This window comes from Tripterygium wilfordii, chromosome 15 (assembly GCF_013401445.1).
Source record: "Tripterygium wilfordii isolate XIE 37 chromosome 15, ASM1340144v1, whole genome shotgun sequence".
NCBI classification, from domain to species: Eukaryota; Viridiplantae; Streptophyta; class Magnoliopsida; order Celastrales; family Celastraceae; genus Tripterygium; species Tripterygium wilfordii.
Window position 1 is genome coordinate 11,692,830 of NC_052246.1, and position 16,883 is coordinate 11,709,712.

Below are 16,883 nucleotides of genomic sequence, written 5' to 3' on the forward strand. Positions count from 1 at the left end.
TAGTGGTGCTAGACGATCTACTAAGTGGTGAGAGAGCTTAGTGCTCTAAACCCAACAACGCGGGTATAATTGAAGTGAATAATATAATATGTCAAACTTCTTAACTAGTGAATAGTAACAAACGTTTTTCATCAGCTCAAACAAGTATGGATTAGTGAGGTGGACTGTCACAGTTGCAAATTTTTTTTGCCTCTATGATTGAACTGTAAATTCAAGATCTCACAACAGAGAATAAAAAAATTATACATATATATGGGTTGTATAGGTGAGTTTAATAGGGATATAAAATCATAGAATCCAGAATGTATCCATGTCTAAGATCCTATGACCAAAGCTGGGCAACTAAAAAGGCTATGGAAACGCTATAATTGGGGAACATTGTATTCATGTAACTTAAAAACAATTTGAAAAAAGAAAGAAAGAAAGATTTTCGTTAGTATAAAGCTGGAATTGCAGAGAGCTGGATGAGTATAGAAGATAAAATCTTGATCCTCTCCATCAAATGAATTTTCCTTCATCTGTCTATACTGCTGTATGCATTCATACCATCTGTATCGATCAATCATCATCGATGGTAACTAGCGTTGGTATTTGACCATGATCAACAAAATCAATCTTGTTCAATCTTAGACAGCACAAAACTTGCTCTGGTAGTTCTTCTGGTTTTTGAGCCTGCTTGTAAAATGTAAAGAAATTTACTTCACATGAGAATAAGCTTCAATGCTTCATTTAACATAGCAGGTTTGATACATTACCTGGATAGTCAAGCCCAGATCAATGACTCCATTTCTCAAACGATCCCGGAATGATTCAAGTCCCTTCCTTGATATATAGCCGAATCGATGAATATCCAGATCAATCTCGAAATAATTATGACCCTGCAGGAGAGATGGAGAACACAAACTCATATACCTTTGAAGCCAAAATTGTAGTCTGATACTAACTTGTTAAACCATGTTCCCCTAGATAAATCTGCGGAACGAAAAATCTACGATGGTTTTTTGTTTATCCAGTTCTTAAGCTATCAACAATTTTATCATTGTTAGAATCTAAGTTAAGAAGAATTACACATTACCATATAGAAATCGTGCTGGGGCCGAGAAAGTACTGGCTTTTCATTATAAGCATGTACAAGTTTCTTTTCAGCAGAGCTCAGGCCGAGGTCCTCCGGATTAACTAAACCCGCCATGATCTTAAGCCTCTCTCTGAAAGGAACAACAGAGTCTTTTGCAAACCCTTTCACCTTTTCCATCTCATCTTCAACCAATCTCTGTTGCAAGAAAATAATATTTAACATACAGCTTCCAATTTTTCAGAATATCCGAAACTTCAAACTAGCTAACAACAAGGATTAAGAGACAATCAAGAATGAAATTACCATGATGTTGTCCTGATATTGGGAAGAGATATTCTTGTCAATATCTTCAGAAACTTTAAAATAAAGTACGAGGCTCATCCCTTCCCCATCACTATCGCCGAGGAACATTGCAGCAGGATAGGTAGGCATCTGCCACAAGACACAAAGCAAGAAACCAATGTTTTAAAAGTCAGAAAACAGCTTGGAAGCTGATATGTTGTGTTTAAGTTAATGAATGGAGATTTGGCATTCCAAGCCTATCCCTTGAATGAAAAACTCATACCTGAATATTTACAATAAGAAGAGGAGGGATCTTCCCATCTGCTTTAGCATTCGGAAGTTCAATATGTTGCGCGATGTGATTTATCTTTCTCTGGCAGACAAATAAATCGACACCAATTGGAATGTATGGACTATGATTTGGAGCAGGGGACTTCCGCTTATCCCTGCATGATAGATCAGTACACATTTACATTGCCTGCCTATGCAGTCAAGTTAGTTGAGATTTAGTCAATGCCATACTTGAAATATGTTTCGCCACGGAGTTTGAATGTTGAAGGTGGAAGTTCTTTCCAGCATCCTCCGGCTGGCTTCTCTCCTTTGCAACGTGGAATAACAAATCCTGCTTTTGGGCGATACAAGAATCTTTTTGAAGCACCTGGACATAAATAAATTAAGTGTTTGCACCCGCTGTTACATTGATTGTTTCCGCATGCCTACCATCAACTAAAATCAAGCAGCACAAGAAAACCAGGCAGTTCTAGCATGACATATCATGTAAAAAAAAAATGGGTTTCAGTCTTGTGATAGAAGAATATGTTTGGAAAAAGAAAAAAAAAAAAAAAACTGTTTCGACTTTCAGGTTTAGACAATTGGATAAAATCATGCAAGAAAAGATGTGATGTTTACAAAGTAAAAGTAATGGCCATGTACATTAATAGATAAGAGGTTCATTCTGAGAAGTTGAGTAAATGGAAGACTTACATTCTTCGAGTGTTTCTTCTCCATCGCATGATCTCCTCTTAAAAGAAAGCCTGAAAACTGCGGATTTTGTCTCAAATTTTTTCTTTTGAGACAGTGGACCAATGTTTGAAGCATTAAGTGTCTTGTCATTGAAGCTTACAGAAGGAACCAACCGAGACAAGCCAGATTTTAAAGCACTGTCGCCAGAATCGCGTTTATGCTCTTTTAGACCTTTAAAGCTTCCATGTGTATGATCTACGGTCTTCTTCCTGTTGAGAAATTCATCAGTCTTCCCTGTGTGTGGAAGCTCGTATCCATCCTTGCTCAAAAAATTCTCAGTTTTACTTCCATCTATTTGTAAATAACTTTCATGGTATTCTTCATATTTACCCTCGCCCTCCACAACTCGTGAAGAAGTTTCATAGTGAAGCACTTGGCTACTAGAGATGTTCCCAATTGCACTGCCAACCAGCGAAAAACCGTCTGCATGTAGGAAGGAAAAGCATCTGCATCATTAAAAATCTGAAAACAAATTTTCTTAATACATTAGGCCCATGACTCTTAACAATTAAGACATCGAATATATAGGGTCAAACAAGCTCAACTCAAGTTAATCTTTAGCTCATTAGACCTCTTGATATTAAATCAAAAGAAGACATCTGATGTTTTTGATCGATGTTTTTGATCAATATCAGGTCATTGCTACGTCTCCAATAACACTGTTAAAATTCTGAAAACGTAGTTGAGAACTGTCTTTACCTCCATGCACACTGCAGAAGTCATCATCAGAGTCTGATTCCAGGATGCTGACTGAGTCGAACCAAACATCCTCTTTGCAAATTACTGCAATCACAAATTTCTTTGGTCACGGCACTGAGCACTTCTTCTTAAGCCGTGAAGGCTGTCTAATCAAGGAATATCAACACACTCAAAATATCAGAAAACATCAAAATAGCTTTACATTGATAAGCTCTCAAACACATTGTGTGATTTTAAGATTGAAAAAACTTTTAAGGTTGACTACGCTCATTCCATTAGATAGCACACACACCATTGAGGGAACTCTCTCTGTGAATATGCTAGATCCAACTCCAACCTAAGATAGTCTACCATAATTGAAAGATTTTACTCAATCAAAAATGCTTGGAGTGACAATACCAGCACACACACTCACTTGGGCTGGTAATATGTATATGTATTAACACATCAATACATCATCCTGTCCTGGAAGGATATTTCGTCATGCAATTTTTAAACTTTTAGCCCCTTTAATCAATCCTCGCATCAACCAAAAACTGCGGATTTCCCAAATTTTCTTGAAACAATTGCATTTCCTATATTTTCTCGAGTCCTAAATTCATAGTACCCTAAGAGGTTAATGTGAACAATCTTGGAATCTATAGTCCTTGAAGCCCGAAGCATTGCTGTAACATGGGGCATTGCCCATACTGTGTGCAACTGTCTATGAGTGGAAGTCTTTTCAACGAACTTGGCTAAAAAATTATAATATTAGATAAACTCAATGCATACCATTTGCATCAAGCTGACTATGGTGCCATTGCAACTGAGTGAGATGGAATTTTGAATTGGAAACCTTAGATCTTCTGCGAGTGGTGGTTGCACCCTTCTCAAAACCCCTATGAACAAGCTCATTAAGGGTGAAATCTGTGACACGAGCTCCTGCATCACTCACCCTATTCTTTGTTCCATCATGAACAGAAGTGGTAGTCTTCCCATGGGTTCTCTTGAACCTGTAGCGTCGTCTTTTGTGTGTTCTAATTCCTTCTTCCGGTTTTGACGCGCAACTGCCCATGGGAACTATTTCATTACCTGATCTTCTGCACAAAACAAAGTTGAAAATTTCATATCCATATATTCTCCATCAAAACAACTGCCAGCAACAACAAAAAAAGTCTTAAAAGAACATCGAATAAAATGAAACATTAAATTATTCGGCAACTATTATATTTTGGCCAAGCAAAAATACTGTGACATAAGGGCTTATGGTTCTAAGGAGAAGGAATGATCATAGCAGCAAAGCAGAAATTTGGGGGAAATAAAAACAGAACTTCAATCCTAGAGAAAGGGATCCATATACAAATGAACATACAGGCGTAGATACATAGGTATCCAGAGGAAATGAGGATGAGAGGAAGAACGAAGCTTACGAGGAAAAAAAAATGAGCTTGCAAAAGCTAAAAGAGAAAATAAGGCAAAGGGAAACACATAGCACTTTAAACAATGAAATGAAATAGAAAGGCAGAAATGGACAAAAAGAGGCCAGTGTTGATGAAAATGTAAATCAATAAGAACAATCATCATAAATGTGAACACAAACTAGGAATATATTAACCCAGGAGTAAAACCAGACAATTAAGAGGCCAACGAAAATGTATTTAAATTCAGAAGAATGAAATTTTGTACACGCAATCGATGGCATGATCAGGGCAAACAAAACTAGAGTAAATAAATGAAAAGACCTTTCATTAACAGAGCATTACAAAATTCATCCCAAATCCAGCAAGAACAAGTGGTTCGAATTCAGTTTTCATTGTAAAACAAAATAAAATAAAATAAAAACAGACAGAACAAATTCAAGCTACAGAAAATCAGAGATACGTAGAAGAAAGAAAACCCAGATGGAACCTGCAAAAGCCAAGAAATACATAATGTTGTACGATACTTGTGAATTGATCATCTTTATCAAAACCCATATAACAAAACGGATTCAAAAGACCTTATTACTAGTACCCAGAAAGAAAACTAACCCGATGAAGAAGATCAAGAGAGAGAGAGAGACAGAGAATGCTTGTTCTCCGAGAAGAATCGTGGATGGGTCTCTCTCTGCAATCCCACCAAAGGAGCTTAGTGAGACAGGGAGAGACACAAATAGGGGGAGGAAGAAGAGAGAATAGCGCTTTTAGACGGGCCGGGTTGAGTCTTAATTGGGTGGGTCCGACATTATCGGATCCGGATTAAATGGCCGTTTAATCTGTCATTTATTTCGAGATTAGCTTTCTCGGCTCGTGTATTTCGCTGGCTTGTCTGTTCTCTATACACGCCACGTCATCTTGCTTTCTCTCTCTTATCACATGTCGTTAACCGTTTTTTCCGCCCTTTTTTTACTTTAGTTAGTTGGGAGTTAGAACCTCTACGGTTCGAAATTTCTCACAGTACAGTAAATAATATTAACCGCTAATAGCAAATATAACGCCATCAAATTGATTTTTATTAAAAAACCAACCCAAATCTTAGGGCTTTTTGCTAGCTGTTTTCAGAATAATTTTCTAATTAATTCAAATTATTTGAACATCATGATATCGAATTTACCCCTCCAAGGATATGTTGACACGTCTCACCTCACTAATAGAAGGGGAGGTAATCGGATCGGGTTGGGGATAGAGTATCTTGACTTTGACTCCTCGATATAGCCTAACATGCATATTTTCTGAAACCCCATGACCCAGGTGACTAAAATAATTTAGGGTGTCGAGGTGTACTCATCCGAGCATGAAGGAAATCTAAAAGAGGATTCACCTCCCATAAATCTCGTCCGCAATCAAGGACAATCAATTATTCCCATAAATAACTAACATTCTCACTTTTGTCTACTAGTTAAAAGAGAGAGTTCAAAGTATTCTGTACCGAGCAATCTCAATAGGCTTACTATCAACCAAGTTGACTAGAGCATCGGAGGTTCCTTTGACGTACACCTCGAAGACCCAAAAAACTCACATTTTTTTGTGTGCAGGAACGAAACAGCCATCTCCTGATTTCTAATTTAACCACCTAATACGTCGGTGAAATCGAGTAGTCGAAGAGCCGATCCAATTTTTCACGTCATCGAAACACATCTCTACATTGACTTTCGTGTCAAGATTTTTCTTGGAAAAATACAAAGTCAAATCACATAATAATACTCACATTCATTTCTTAATTTGCATGTAATGAAGTACTAGCTAAAATAAGCATTAATTAGTTACATTACTAGTTGCTAAATGATACCTTAACCATTAAGGTTGGATTCACTTAATTCAACCATTAACTAATAAATAAAAAATTAGTATATTCATTTTCCCATTATTTATAGTAAGTTATGATGTTTGAATTTGATTTGCAACTCTTAAACTAATCTCCACAAATGTATGGTATTATTTTGAGTTCAAATAAATAATAATGAGATTATGAAATCATTCAGGAAATGAAAAAACCAATCCCAGCAAGTAAAAACTTTAAATTGATTTATCTTTAAAAAAAAAAACAAAATTGATAAAACCAATGAAAGATGACTCGATTGGCAATCGGTTGGGTTAGACATGTGTTCAAGATTCGATTCCAATGAGAAACATATTTCTCAGTGGTATTACAATAAATAAATAAATAAAACAAAATTGGTATATTTGGAATTGGATCATATTGATCAATGACAACATTTTCAAATTAAATCTAACTTTTAGATATATACATATAAATAGAGGGACTACTTTTCATTTTATAAATTGAAGCACAACCACTTTAGTTATTACCATAAAGTGATTCAATTTTTTAGTGCAAAGAACTTTATGATAGATATTCACGTTGGGTCCAATCAATTAAACTTGGCGTAGAGGCCACAATTAATGCCATGTATCATAAATTTAGAATGATAAAATAATTATTTTTGTTCTTATGCCATATATTTTTTAATATATACTTCGGTTAGGCATATGTATAGATATATCTATACATATATGTGTGTAGCTTATAAATTAAGGCATAATATATAAAGGTTAATTAAGGCAAAATAGTATATTTCACATGGAAACGCATGTACACACAACTATATATAGATTACCACCATTGTTTTTAACAATAAAAGGTCAATTATCGGTTGAGGAGAAAAATTAAATGCAAAATTAATTATTAGCCTACACAATCATGCACATATATAATTAATATATAGTTATAAGTAAGTGTGTTAGATAACTATGTATGGGACTCCATATCCATATATATATAAAACAAATAGCAACATGAATGAAACATCTAAGAATGAGCATGCACATGTTAATTAATGATTACATCATATCATTCTTCACTTTAACTTGTACTACATGCATGTAACAAGTGCTACTTTTATATATATATATATATATATAATAGTTTTCATTTGAATCGAATATTGGACACACATCTGCTTAATCTAATAGATTGTCAAACGAACCACCTTTTGTTGGTGTTGAAATGAAATTATGTAGGCCTGAAGCCCATCACAAATCTCCATGGACATTTCTTTATGGGCCGGCCTTAGGGCTCGTCTCTCTTGTCCAAAGGTGTTTTTACTTTTTAGGCTATGAAAAACAATTTGGCATCCCTTCATTAATGCTATGCCCTGCTGGAAAGAATTTACAATTTGGTCGAGTTGGTTCCTAGTATTTCATGTAAATTCACGAGTCTTAGGTTTAAAACCTCTCCCCCAACACTTCGGGGTCACATTCTCTGGTAAAACGCTAACGACTTTCCTTAATCCCGTGTACGGAACTCCTGAAAAAAGCATTTCAACTCGAACAAAATATTGAAAATAGACAATTATGCATAATTGGAAGAAGCCATCCTTCTAATGCATTTCCTCTATAATCTTTGTGTTTGCAGTAATAATTCTGACACTGTCTTCAGGCCTCACAATCAAAATCTCAACATCTGCTGCTTGTTCTCGTTCTGCCTCAAAACTTGATTCCCAACTCTTGATGAACAAACAAGAGGCAATTGTGTCCAGAACTATTACAACTGAATACATGTAACAGACCAACAAACCCTCCAACACCATTGACACCCCAATCCTTCCAAAATCATTCTGATAAGCACTCACAATCCGAAATCGGAACAATGATTCAATTGCAACAAGACCCAGATTGAAAGGCAGAGCCAACCACAGAGCCATTGATCTTCTACTCCTTTTTATTGAACAAACCTTATGAATTGCTTGATAGCCTTTGCAGCAGTTCTCTATGCTTGTGACAGCTAAAGACAAGTTGCAAATCGAGGCGGTGTTGGTGAAAAGTACAGACAATAAAACCCAAGATATTTGTCTGAAGAGAGGATTATTGGAGATGAAGAAGAGGGATAGAGAGGCTGTGAAGTTGATGATGATGGTGAGGATTAAGTTCCACAAGTGGGTTATGAGTAGAGATCCGTATAGTGAGATACATGAGATGAAGGATTGCTGAAGATGATGATTCATGGCCTGAATCACACAAGATTTTGCAGCAAGAAGAGAGGTGAGTGAAAGAGGGAGACTGAAGACATAGCCAAAGATGGTTTGATAAAGATGTAACTCAAGCTTTGATTCAGAGATGGTGTGTGAATAGGATTGAAAAAGGGTTTGAGAGAGGAAAACTGAAGCTGAGAAGGGAATCAGAAGGAATACTGGGATTTTGGAGAAGTACTGAAAATGTTTCAAGAAATTGTAGACAGAACTTCTCAAGATTTCCCCCCTTCTCTCCATTAGAACAGATGACTGATCAGTCTGATCTGATCTGCAACTATTGTTATCTTCTTTCACTTTAATGATTTCTGTTCTGGGTTTTTTTTAAACCTTTTAGCCATCTCTCTCTAACCACAAGAAACTAACTCAAAACTGCCAAAAGAGAGGTCTTGATCCGATATCATAATGACTCAGATGGTGTAGTTTCATACCATTAAATGGTGTGTGTATTGTCAAATTAGGAATCATTGTAATGTTTATCTGCTGATGCAAAGAGAGCTGATTTGACAGGTATTGACAAATTGAAAGTTTACCCAGTTCCATTAGTGCAAATCACTTGTTGAGTTGGGAAACATAAGCATAACTTGCACAGAAAGTAGTGTTGGATTAAAATATGGTGGAAATTATAGTTTTGCCGTTGAAGGAATTTAATGGTCTCAACAAGTAAACATCATGTAGGTCCTTAATGAAGATCGAGTCATTTTCATAGTATGCTTCTAGTTCTTTCTTAATTTTCATGAGTCTTCATTAATTTCCTAGTTCTTTCGTTCCCGAGCTTCAATGATTTCTAAATAATAGTTATTTATAGCTTCGAGTTTAAACTTATCTCGTTTGAGATTTGGGTACTTTATAATTTTTTAGAGTTTACAATTCATTTCATATCTAACCGTGGAGAAATAGAATAATAAAATTTTGGTCTCGATATTAAAATTATGGACTCTCAATTCTATTCTAAACGAATTGCGGACCGAATTCTCTTGTTGATGGTGGTGTTACTGTTTATTTCTTTGTGTTGTGTTTGGTGGTGGTGTTACCGTTTATTTGGTTGCCTATAAGCAACTAAATGACCAATGATGTGGGACCCACACCTTGTCGACGGTCCAGAGGAACCGTTTGACTATTTCATAGTCAAAGAAGGGCACCGACGACGGTGTCTTGCTTAACCATACATAATCGACGATCGGAGATTCTCTACGCCCAAAATTCTTCCCTCTCGTGCTTCTATCGGGTCTCTGCGAGCTCCGGCGGCGCGATTGCTCTTCATTTTTTTCGTTTTGTTGGGTCAGGTATTTTCTCTTTGCCCTCAAATTAGGTGGTGTTTGTTAGGGATTTGGGTTTTCGTTTCTGCTTGGTGTGGGTAGTGATGGGTTTGATTGTGTTTGTGGGTATGTGGGTTGGGGTAACTGCCCACTACTCGAACGTGTTTTATTCTGCTAGAATTTATTAGTTCAAGTCTGAATTCACCACCAAATATTGAAGCTTGCGCTAGAAAATGTAAGAATCACGCAATTGAAAACAGAGAGCTATTAAATGAACTTAGATTTAGTTTCAAGTATAGATAGGTATTGTTGGTAATAAAGCATTACTGTTGCCATGAAATTATGAACAACTGTATTTGATATATTTGTTCCTGGCACTCATTTACTTAATTCTGTATTCATTTCATTTTTCTCAAATTTTTTTGTTTTGTTACTCAATGCTTTTCTTGTTATTTCACAGTTGATTTTATTTCGTGAATTTTGGTTTCAATTTAGCTCTGAGTTTTATTATGTCATTATGATTGCCAATATACTTTCAGTGTAACAGGTTTTCACAGTTTCTGTACAAATCCTGTGGGGGTAACTTGGATATATGGCAACTAGGAGGCAGGTTCGTTATAGCCCTCTATCTATTGATGATGATGATGATGATAGCGGGAAAGCATTTGACCCTCGATTCGACTACTCGCCCAGAGCCCTTGATAAAATCCCTTGGAAATCCATTGCCCTTGCGCTCTTTCTGCTTGCCCTTGGATCTACGCTTCTCATTCTGGCCTTCTTCATATTCACTGGTCACATGAGAGGAGAAACATCCCAGGCTTATGGTCTCTTGGCCCTTGGATTTCTTGCATTCCTTCCAGGTATAACATACTGTCGCCTTTCTCTCGCTCATGTGTACCTGCTGTTTGTGATAAGAAACACAGTAAAGCAATTATCGGTGTGGCATGAGCCTTCTTTAGACCTTGAGAAGATATTATTGTATTCATTTGCTTCTTGAATTGCTGATTTGTTTTGGGTGATTTTGCTGATTCATTGATTGATTGGAATAGGTTTTGAAAGTTCGAGAAGATATCTTCTGCTAGAACTAAGCTTTTGTCAATCTTGGCAATGCCAACATTCCCTTGATTAAGGGGAAAAGAATAGGGAGGAAAAATTTTCTGGAGAGAGATTATCAGGATGATAGTTATTGAAAAGGTAGAAAGAAATCAACAATTACGGTAACTTCACTTCTGGGACAAGAAAGTTGTTCAAGGTTTTGAAGGAATGCTGCATGGTGTTGAGGAGTTCACCCAAGAATTTCCTCTCACCTATTTGGACTTTTGGTTATGCATACGAACATATCTTTTTTAGAAATTGTGCCAAAAGAAAGTGAGCTGAAAGGGATACTGCAAAAATGCAGGCCACTTTCCTAAACTACGAAACAAGCAACTGTAAAAACAGAATCATTATAGTATTAGATATGAATATATAAACTGGAGAACAATATTATTTACTATGCATGTAGCTTATTATTTCATATGTTAAATCTTTTGAGAGAACTTCCAGCACCAATGAGCTTTGAATACTGTGACGCAAACCCTACTTAACAAGCACCTCCCAAATGTTGAATTGGATGATCTTTCGATGGAAGGTTGCAAGGATGGAGATTAAGAAGTAAGGATTATTGATAGTATCCTCTTGAGTGAAAGGGGAGGGAGCGGAATAGAGTGATGTTCTTGGGCAGCCATCTGGAAGCCTAAAATATTTACAAAATTGTTGTATTTTTGCTTGGGAATCTATTTGGGAGAGGAGTATCAATTTTTGCAATCTTTGAAGAGGATTGGTGATGCCAAATTGAGGCACTCTGTGTAAAAAGGAAGAGGAGACAGTTAATCGTATGCTACTGCATTGTGATTAAACTTAAGATCTCTTGGACCTGGCTCGTGGCATTTGGTCTTTGTCGGGTTAGAAGTGCCTCAGGAACAAAATGGCTGCATGTAGTGATACTCATGGAGGCAAAAACTGTAACTCCAGCACTATGAGGATCCTTATGCAATCTGGTGGTTAATGTGGGAAAAGAGGAACAAGAGAATGTTTGATTGTATGAAGACCAGTATTCATTGCATTTTTAGCAGCTCGCTGTGGCTTTTGCATATTTGGCTTAGTTGTCATGTAGATGTGGATACCGTGTTATTTCATTTATTCTCTTTCTTGTAGATCTATAATAGATTTTACTTTGTATCTGTGTGACACCACCTCAAGGACGAATGGGTGGCCTAGGCTTAAAGTTGCCGCAAGGTGTCACCTGTTCAAATCCTACAAACAACTTCTACATAATCTGGAGAACAACTGGGCAAGACTTCGTATAATTTGTCCTTCCCGCACCTAGCCTATACTGCAGCCTGCCGGAGCCTCGTGACCTTTTGACCTTAACTTGGATGTCACACTGTCACCCCCCTTGGTGCCTTTCTAATTTATGTCCCAGAGGAAAAGAACAAGTTTTGAATCATCATTCCTGTTGTTTCCATCAAAAAGTGTGACAAGAAGAAATACCTGGTGTCCAGTGCTTAGCAATCTATTCCTTTTGTTTCTGGCTTAACTTCTCAACAAGACAAATTCAAGTACTTTTAATCTGATTTGTAGTCTTATAAGTTCTGTTCACTGATGCTATTTACAGCTCTCTGGTACAGTTTCAAAACAGTTGTTTATATTCATCGGAACACGTTCTTCTTACATAGTTTCTTCTTTCGCATATAATAAATCTGTGTGTGCAGTTGATCTTTGTTCTGCTTATAATAACAACGTGGCATTGTGTTTTGGCGATTTATTCCTCCTGGAGAACTGGAAAATGTACGAGTATATTGATCGTTTGTTGTGTCTACAGGGTTTTACGAGACTCGGATAGCATACTACTCATGGAGAGGAGCCAACGGATATCGCTTTGCTTCCATTCCTGACTACTAGTCCTATACATATGTTGTTTCTCATGATAATATTGCCTTTTGAGCTTGTGGTTGCTGCTTCAAACAGTGTCATAGAATCCTTTTTTTGATTCAGGATATTCAACTGTTATTTGTTTTGTTGTTATCTCAATCTTGAGCTTGTATAATAGTGGTCTCTTATTCAAATAGAACTTGCTCATGAGAACTGTTTTACACTCAAAACCAGTCTGCCATAGACAGAGACTTCTTGGTATGTTTTTGATTACTTGATTACTCCATAAATATCCTAATCAAGAATTGTCGTTGTTGCAAACATTAGTAGCTAAAAGACCAATGTAGATGATCTAGGAAATGCATCATATTTGTTGAGACTAGTAAGGCTTCTCTTAGTAATGTAAGAATAGTCTGTATGTGCATGTGCTTATTTTGTAAGGTCAGTGCTAGTGTTAAGCTTTGACTAGATATTATGAGTTTATTAGTTTTTTATTTAGTGGTTGTAATGAATTTTTCTAGACTCTTCTCTCTGTCATATATATACTTTGTAAGATCACTGTTTGATGAAGAAGAATCCAGAAAAGCAAGTTTCTACAGACAAAACTCTAATTCCAGTTTCTCTCTTCCTCTTAGTTCAGTCAGTTTGTTCTATTGCAGTTTAATATCAGATCAGTTATATTTCGTGACAGTGGTATCGAAGCTGAACTTGTTCTTAGCAGGACCCGTGAGGAAGGAAAGATGTCAGGCGCTACTACTCAACCAGCACCTCCAGTGTTTAAGGGGGAAGGCTATGACTTCTGGTCAGTGAAAATAGAAGCTATTCTGAATGCTCAAGATCTGTGGAGCACGATAGAGAAAGGGTATACTCCAGTTGAGATTTCAGATGATTTACCACTTCAGCCGTTCAAGCAATTGAAGGATGCTCACACAAAGAACTTCAAGGCTTTGTCTCTCATTCATGCTGCAGTGTCAGAAGAGATTTTTTCTAGAATAGTTGGTCTCAAGTCTGCAAAGGAGGCATGGGACAAGCTTAAGGAAGAATATCAGGGCAGTGATCGTGTAAGGGCTGTCAAATTATTAACTCTAAAGAGGGAGTTTGAGCTGCAGAGAATGAAAGATGGTGAGTCTGTGAAGGATTATTCAGATAAGTTGATTGCTTTGGTAAATAAGATGAGGTTGTATGGTGAGGATCTTACTGATCAGAAAGTTGTAGAGAAAATCTTGATTAGTTTGCCTGATAAGTTTGAGTCTAAAGTATTTGCAATAGAGGAGTCATGTGACCTCACTAAATTGACAATTTCTGAGCTTTGTAGTAAGCTGCAAGCCCAGGAACAAAGGGTTTCTATGAGACAGGAGGAGGTTACAGAAGGGGCTTTCCAAGCAAAGTAAAAAGGTTGGAAGAAGGGTGCTGCCAATTTTAAAGATGGAAAGAAAGCTGGGAAGGACAAGACAAATAAAGAAGAGACTGCTGAGAGTTCTGATCAGCAACCTAAAAAAGGGAAATTTCCACCATGTGGGATTTGTTCTCTAACTAATCATGCTCAGAAGGATTGCAGATATAAGGGAAAGACAGTTAGATGCTGGAACTGTAATAAACTTGGACATGTTGAGAAGAATTGCAGGCAAAAGCAACAATCCTCAAGTCAGCAACCTAGTCAGCAAGTTCATTTTACAGATGATAAGGAGCACCAAAAGATTGATAATCTTTTCATGGCACAAGGTGTCTCTCAGTCTTCTGCAGCAAATGTGTGGATTATAGACAGTGGTTGTACTAGCCACATGGCCAAAGATGAAGGGCTATTCATTTCTCTGGACAAGTCTATAAGGCCCAAAGTGAAGCTGGGCGATGGACAGATTGTAGAAGCAGAAGGTAGGGGTACTGTTGCTGTTGCTACAAAAAGAGGTACCAAACATATTTCAGATGTCTTGTTCATTCCTTGTTTGATGAATAATTTATTGAGTGTGCCTCAAATGTTGAAAAGAGGATATGCTGTTCATTTTAAAGATGAAATATGCACCATAATTAATTCTGAAAATGTGGTAGTTGCTAAGGTTCATATGTGTGGAAATAGTTTTTCTTTGAATTGTGCACCTGGAGTTCAATCTCTTTGTGCTGCCAGAGTTGATACTATTTGGCTTTGGCACAAAAGGTATGGGCACTTTAGTTGTGCTGCACTAAGGCAAGCAATGGTGAAGGGTGTTATAAGAGATCTTGATGCAATAGGAGATTTTCAGGGTGTTTGTGAGGCTTGCCAACTTGGTAAACTTCACAGAACCTCATTTCCAGCTAGTTCAAGTTGGAGAGCTACTAAAAAGTTAGAACTTGTGCACACAGACATATGTGGGCCTATGAGTGTTAACTCATTTAGTCAGAATAGATATTTCATTCTCTTCATTGACGACTTTACGAGGATGACTTGGGTGTCCTTTTTGTCTAGCAAGGCTCAAGCCCTAAATGTATTCAAGAAATTCAGAGCTCAGGTGGAGACTCAAAGTGGGAATAAAATCAAGGCTTTGAGGTCAGATAATGGGATGGAATATTGTTTTGCTGCTTTTAAAGAGTTTTGTGAAAATGCTGGCATATCTCACCAGTTAACTGTGAGTTATTCACCAGAACAAAATGGTGTTTCAGAGAGAAAGAATAGAACTGTACTTGAAATGGCCAGGTGTATGCTCATGGAGAAGAAGCTACCAAAAGTTTTTTGGGCTGAGGCAGTATATACTTCAGTGTATTTGCTTAATAGACTACCAACAAAAGCAGTTGATGGAAAAACTCCAAGTGAGGCCTGGTTTGGAACAAAGCCATCAGCAAAACATTTAAGGGTGTTTGGATCAATTTGTTACACTCATGTACCTGCTGTGAAGAGAACCAAGCTAGATGAGAAGGCTGAAAAGGGTATTCTGTTGGGGTATTCTTCACAATCCAAGGGTTATAGGGTGTATAGTCTCAAGACTAAAAAGATTATTGTGAGCAGAGATTTTATAGTGGATGAGGAGGCTTTTTGGGACTGGGAAAATGAGAAAATTGTGAATTTATCTCAGCCTGAATCAATCTCTAGTGATACTGATTTGAGTTCTGCTGGTGGTGTAGATGCATCAATTACCAATACAACAGATGAGACAATTCCTATGAAGATCAAGCCACTTTCAAAAGTTTATGAAGCATGTAATCATGTGGTGGCAGAACCTGTATGCTTTGAAGAAGCAAATCAATATCCAGAATGGAAGCAAGCTATGAAGGATGAAATTGAGATGATAGAGAAGAATTCCACTTGGGAACTTGTTTCCAGACCTCCAAATCAGAATGTGATTGGAGTCAAGTGGGTTTATAGAACCAAGTTGAACTCTGATGGTTCTATAAACAAGCATAAGGCAAGGTTAGTTGTTAAAGGTTATGCTCAACAACCCGGAGTTGATTATGGAGATACATTTTCCCCGGTTGCTAGGCATGATACTATCAAGCTTCTTATTGCCTTAGCAGCTCATAAAGGATGGACTATATATCATCTTGACATAAAGTCAGCTTTTTTGAATGGATTTCTGGAGGAAGATATTTTTGTTGAACAGCCTCAAGGCTTTATTGTTGCAGGAAAAGAAGAATGTGTGTTGAAGCTAAAAAAGGCTCTCTATGGTTTAAAACAGGCCCCAAGGGCCTGGTATAGTAGAATTGATGATTACTTGCACAAGCAAGGTTTCAGGAGGAGCTTCAATGAGCCTACTCTGTATGTTAGGGATGATGATCAAAATTTAATTATTTCATTATATGTTGATGACTTTTTTATCACAGGTAGTGATCCTGCAGCAGTTGAAGCTTTCAAATTAAAAATCAGAACTGAGTTTGATATGTCAGACTTGGGGAAGATGTCCTATTTTCTTGGTATGGAAATTCCGCAGAGTAGTGGGGGAATCTTCATGTCACAGAGAAAATATATTCAAGATGTTTTAAAGAAGTTTAAGATGGATGCTTGCGAGGAGGTTGCAACACCTCTTGCTGTGAAGACAAAATTGTCTCAGAATGATGGAGCACAAGCTGTTAATGCTTCTGTGTACAGGAGTCTAATTGGAAGTTTGTTGTATATCACAGCAACAAGGCCTGATCTTATATATGCTGCAAGCCTTTTATCAAGATTTATGCAAGCTCCTAG

The 16,883-nt window shown here is 37.1% G+C and overlaps 2 protein-coding genes across 3 annotated transcripts; one reads left to right on the forward strand and one right to left on the reverse strand.

Moving 5' to 3' along the window:
* Positions 1–219: 219 nt before the first annotated feature.
* Positions 220–5,241, reverse strand: LOC120016273. Its single transcript, XM_038868962.1, has 10 exons — positions 5,089–5,241; positions 3,851–4,158; positions 3,080–3,163; positions 2,342–2,803; positions 1,880–2,015; positions 1,641–1,803; positions 1,379–1,507; positions 1,076–1,270; positions 756–878; positions 220–672 (listed from the first exon to the last, which is right to left on the reverse strand). The coding sequence occupies exons 2-10, from the start codon at positions 4,131–4,133 to the stop codon at positions 559–561; spliced, it is 1,689 nt and encodes a 562-aa protein (XP_038724890.1). The 5' UTR covers positions 4,134–4,158; positions 5,089–5,241; the 3' UTR covers positions 220–558.
* Positions 5,242–9,638: 4,397 nt separating this feature from the next.
* LOC120016237 (transmembrane protein 230) lies at positions 9,639–12,932 on the forward strand. 2 transcript variants are annotated; one of them, XM_038868915.1, is made up of 3 exons: positions 9,639–9,850; positions 10,371–10,683; positions 12,687–12,932. In XM_038868915.1, exons 2-3 carry the CDS (start codon positions 10,416–10,418, stop codon positions 12,764–12,766), a joined length of 348 nt encoding a protein of 115 aa, XP_038724843.1. In that variant the 5' UTR covers positions 9,639–9,850; positions 10,371–10,415; the 3' UTR covers positions 12,767–12,932. The 2 variants fall into 2 exon arrangements, with proteins under 2 accessions (XP_038724843.1, XP_038724842.1); XM_038868914.1 differs by having other exon boundaries at positions 9,645–9,850; positions 10,363–10,683.
* Positions 12,933–16,883: the final 3,951 nt, after the last annotated feature.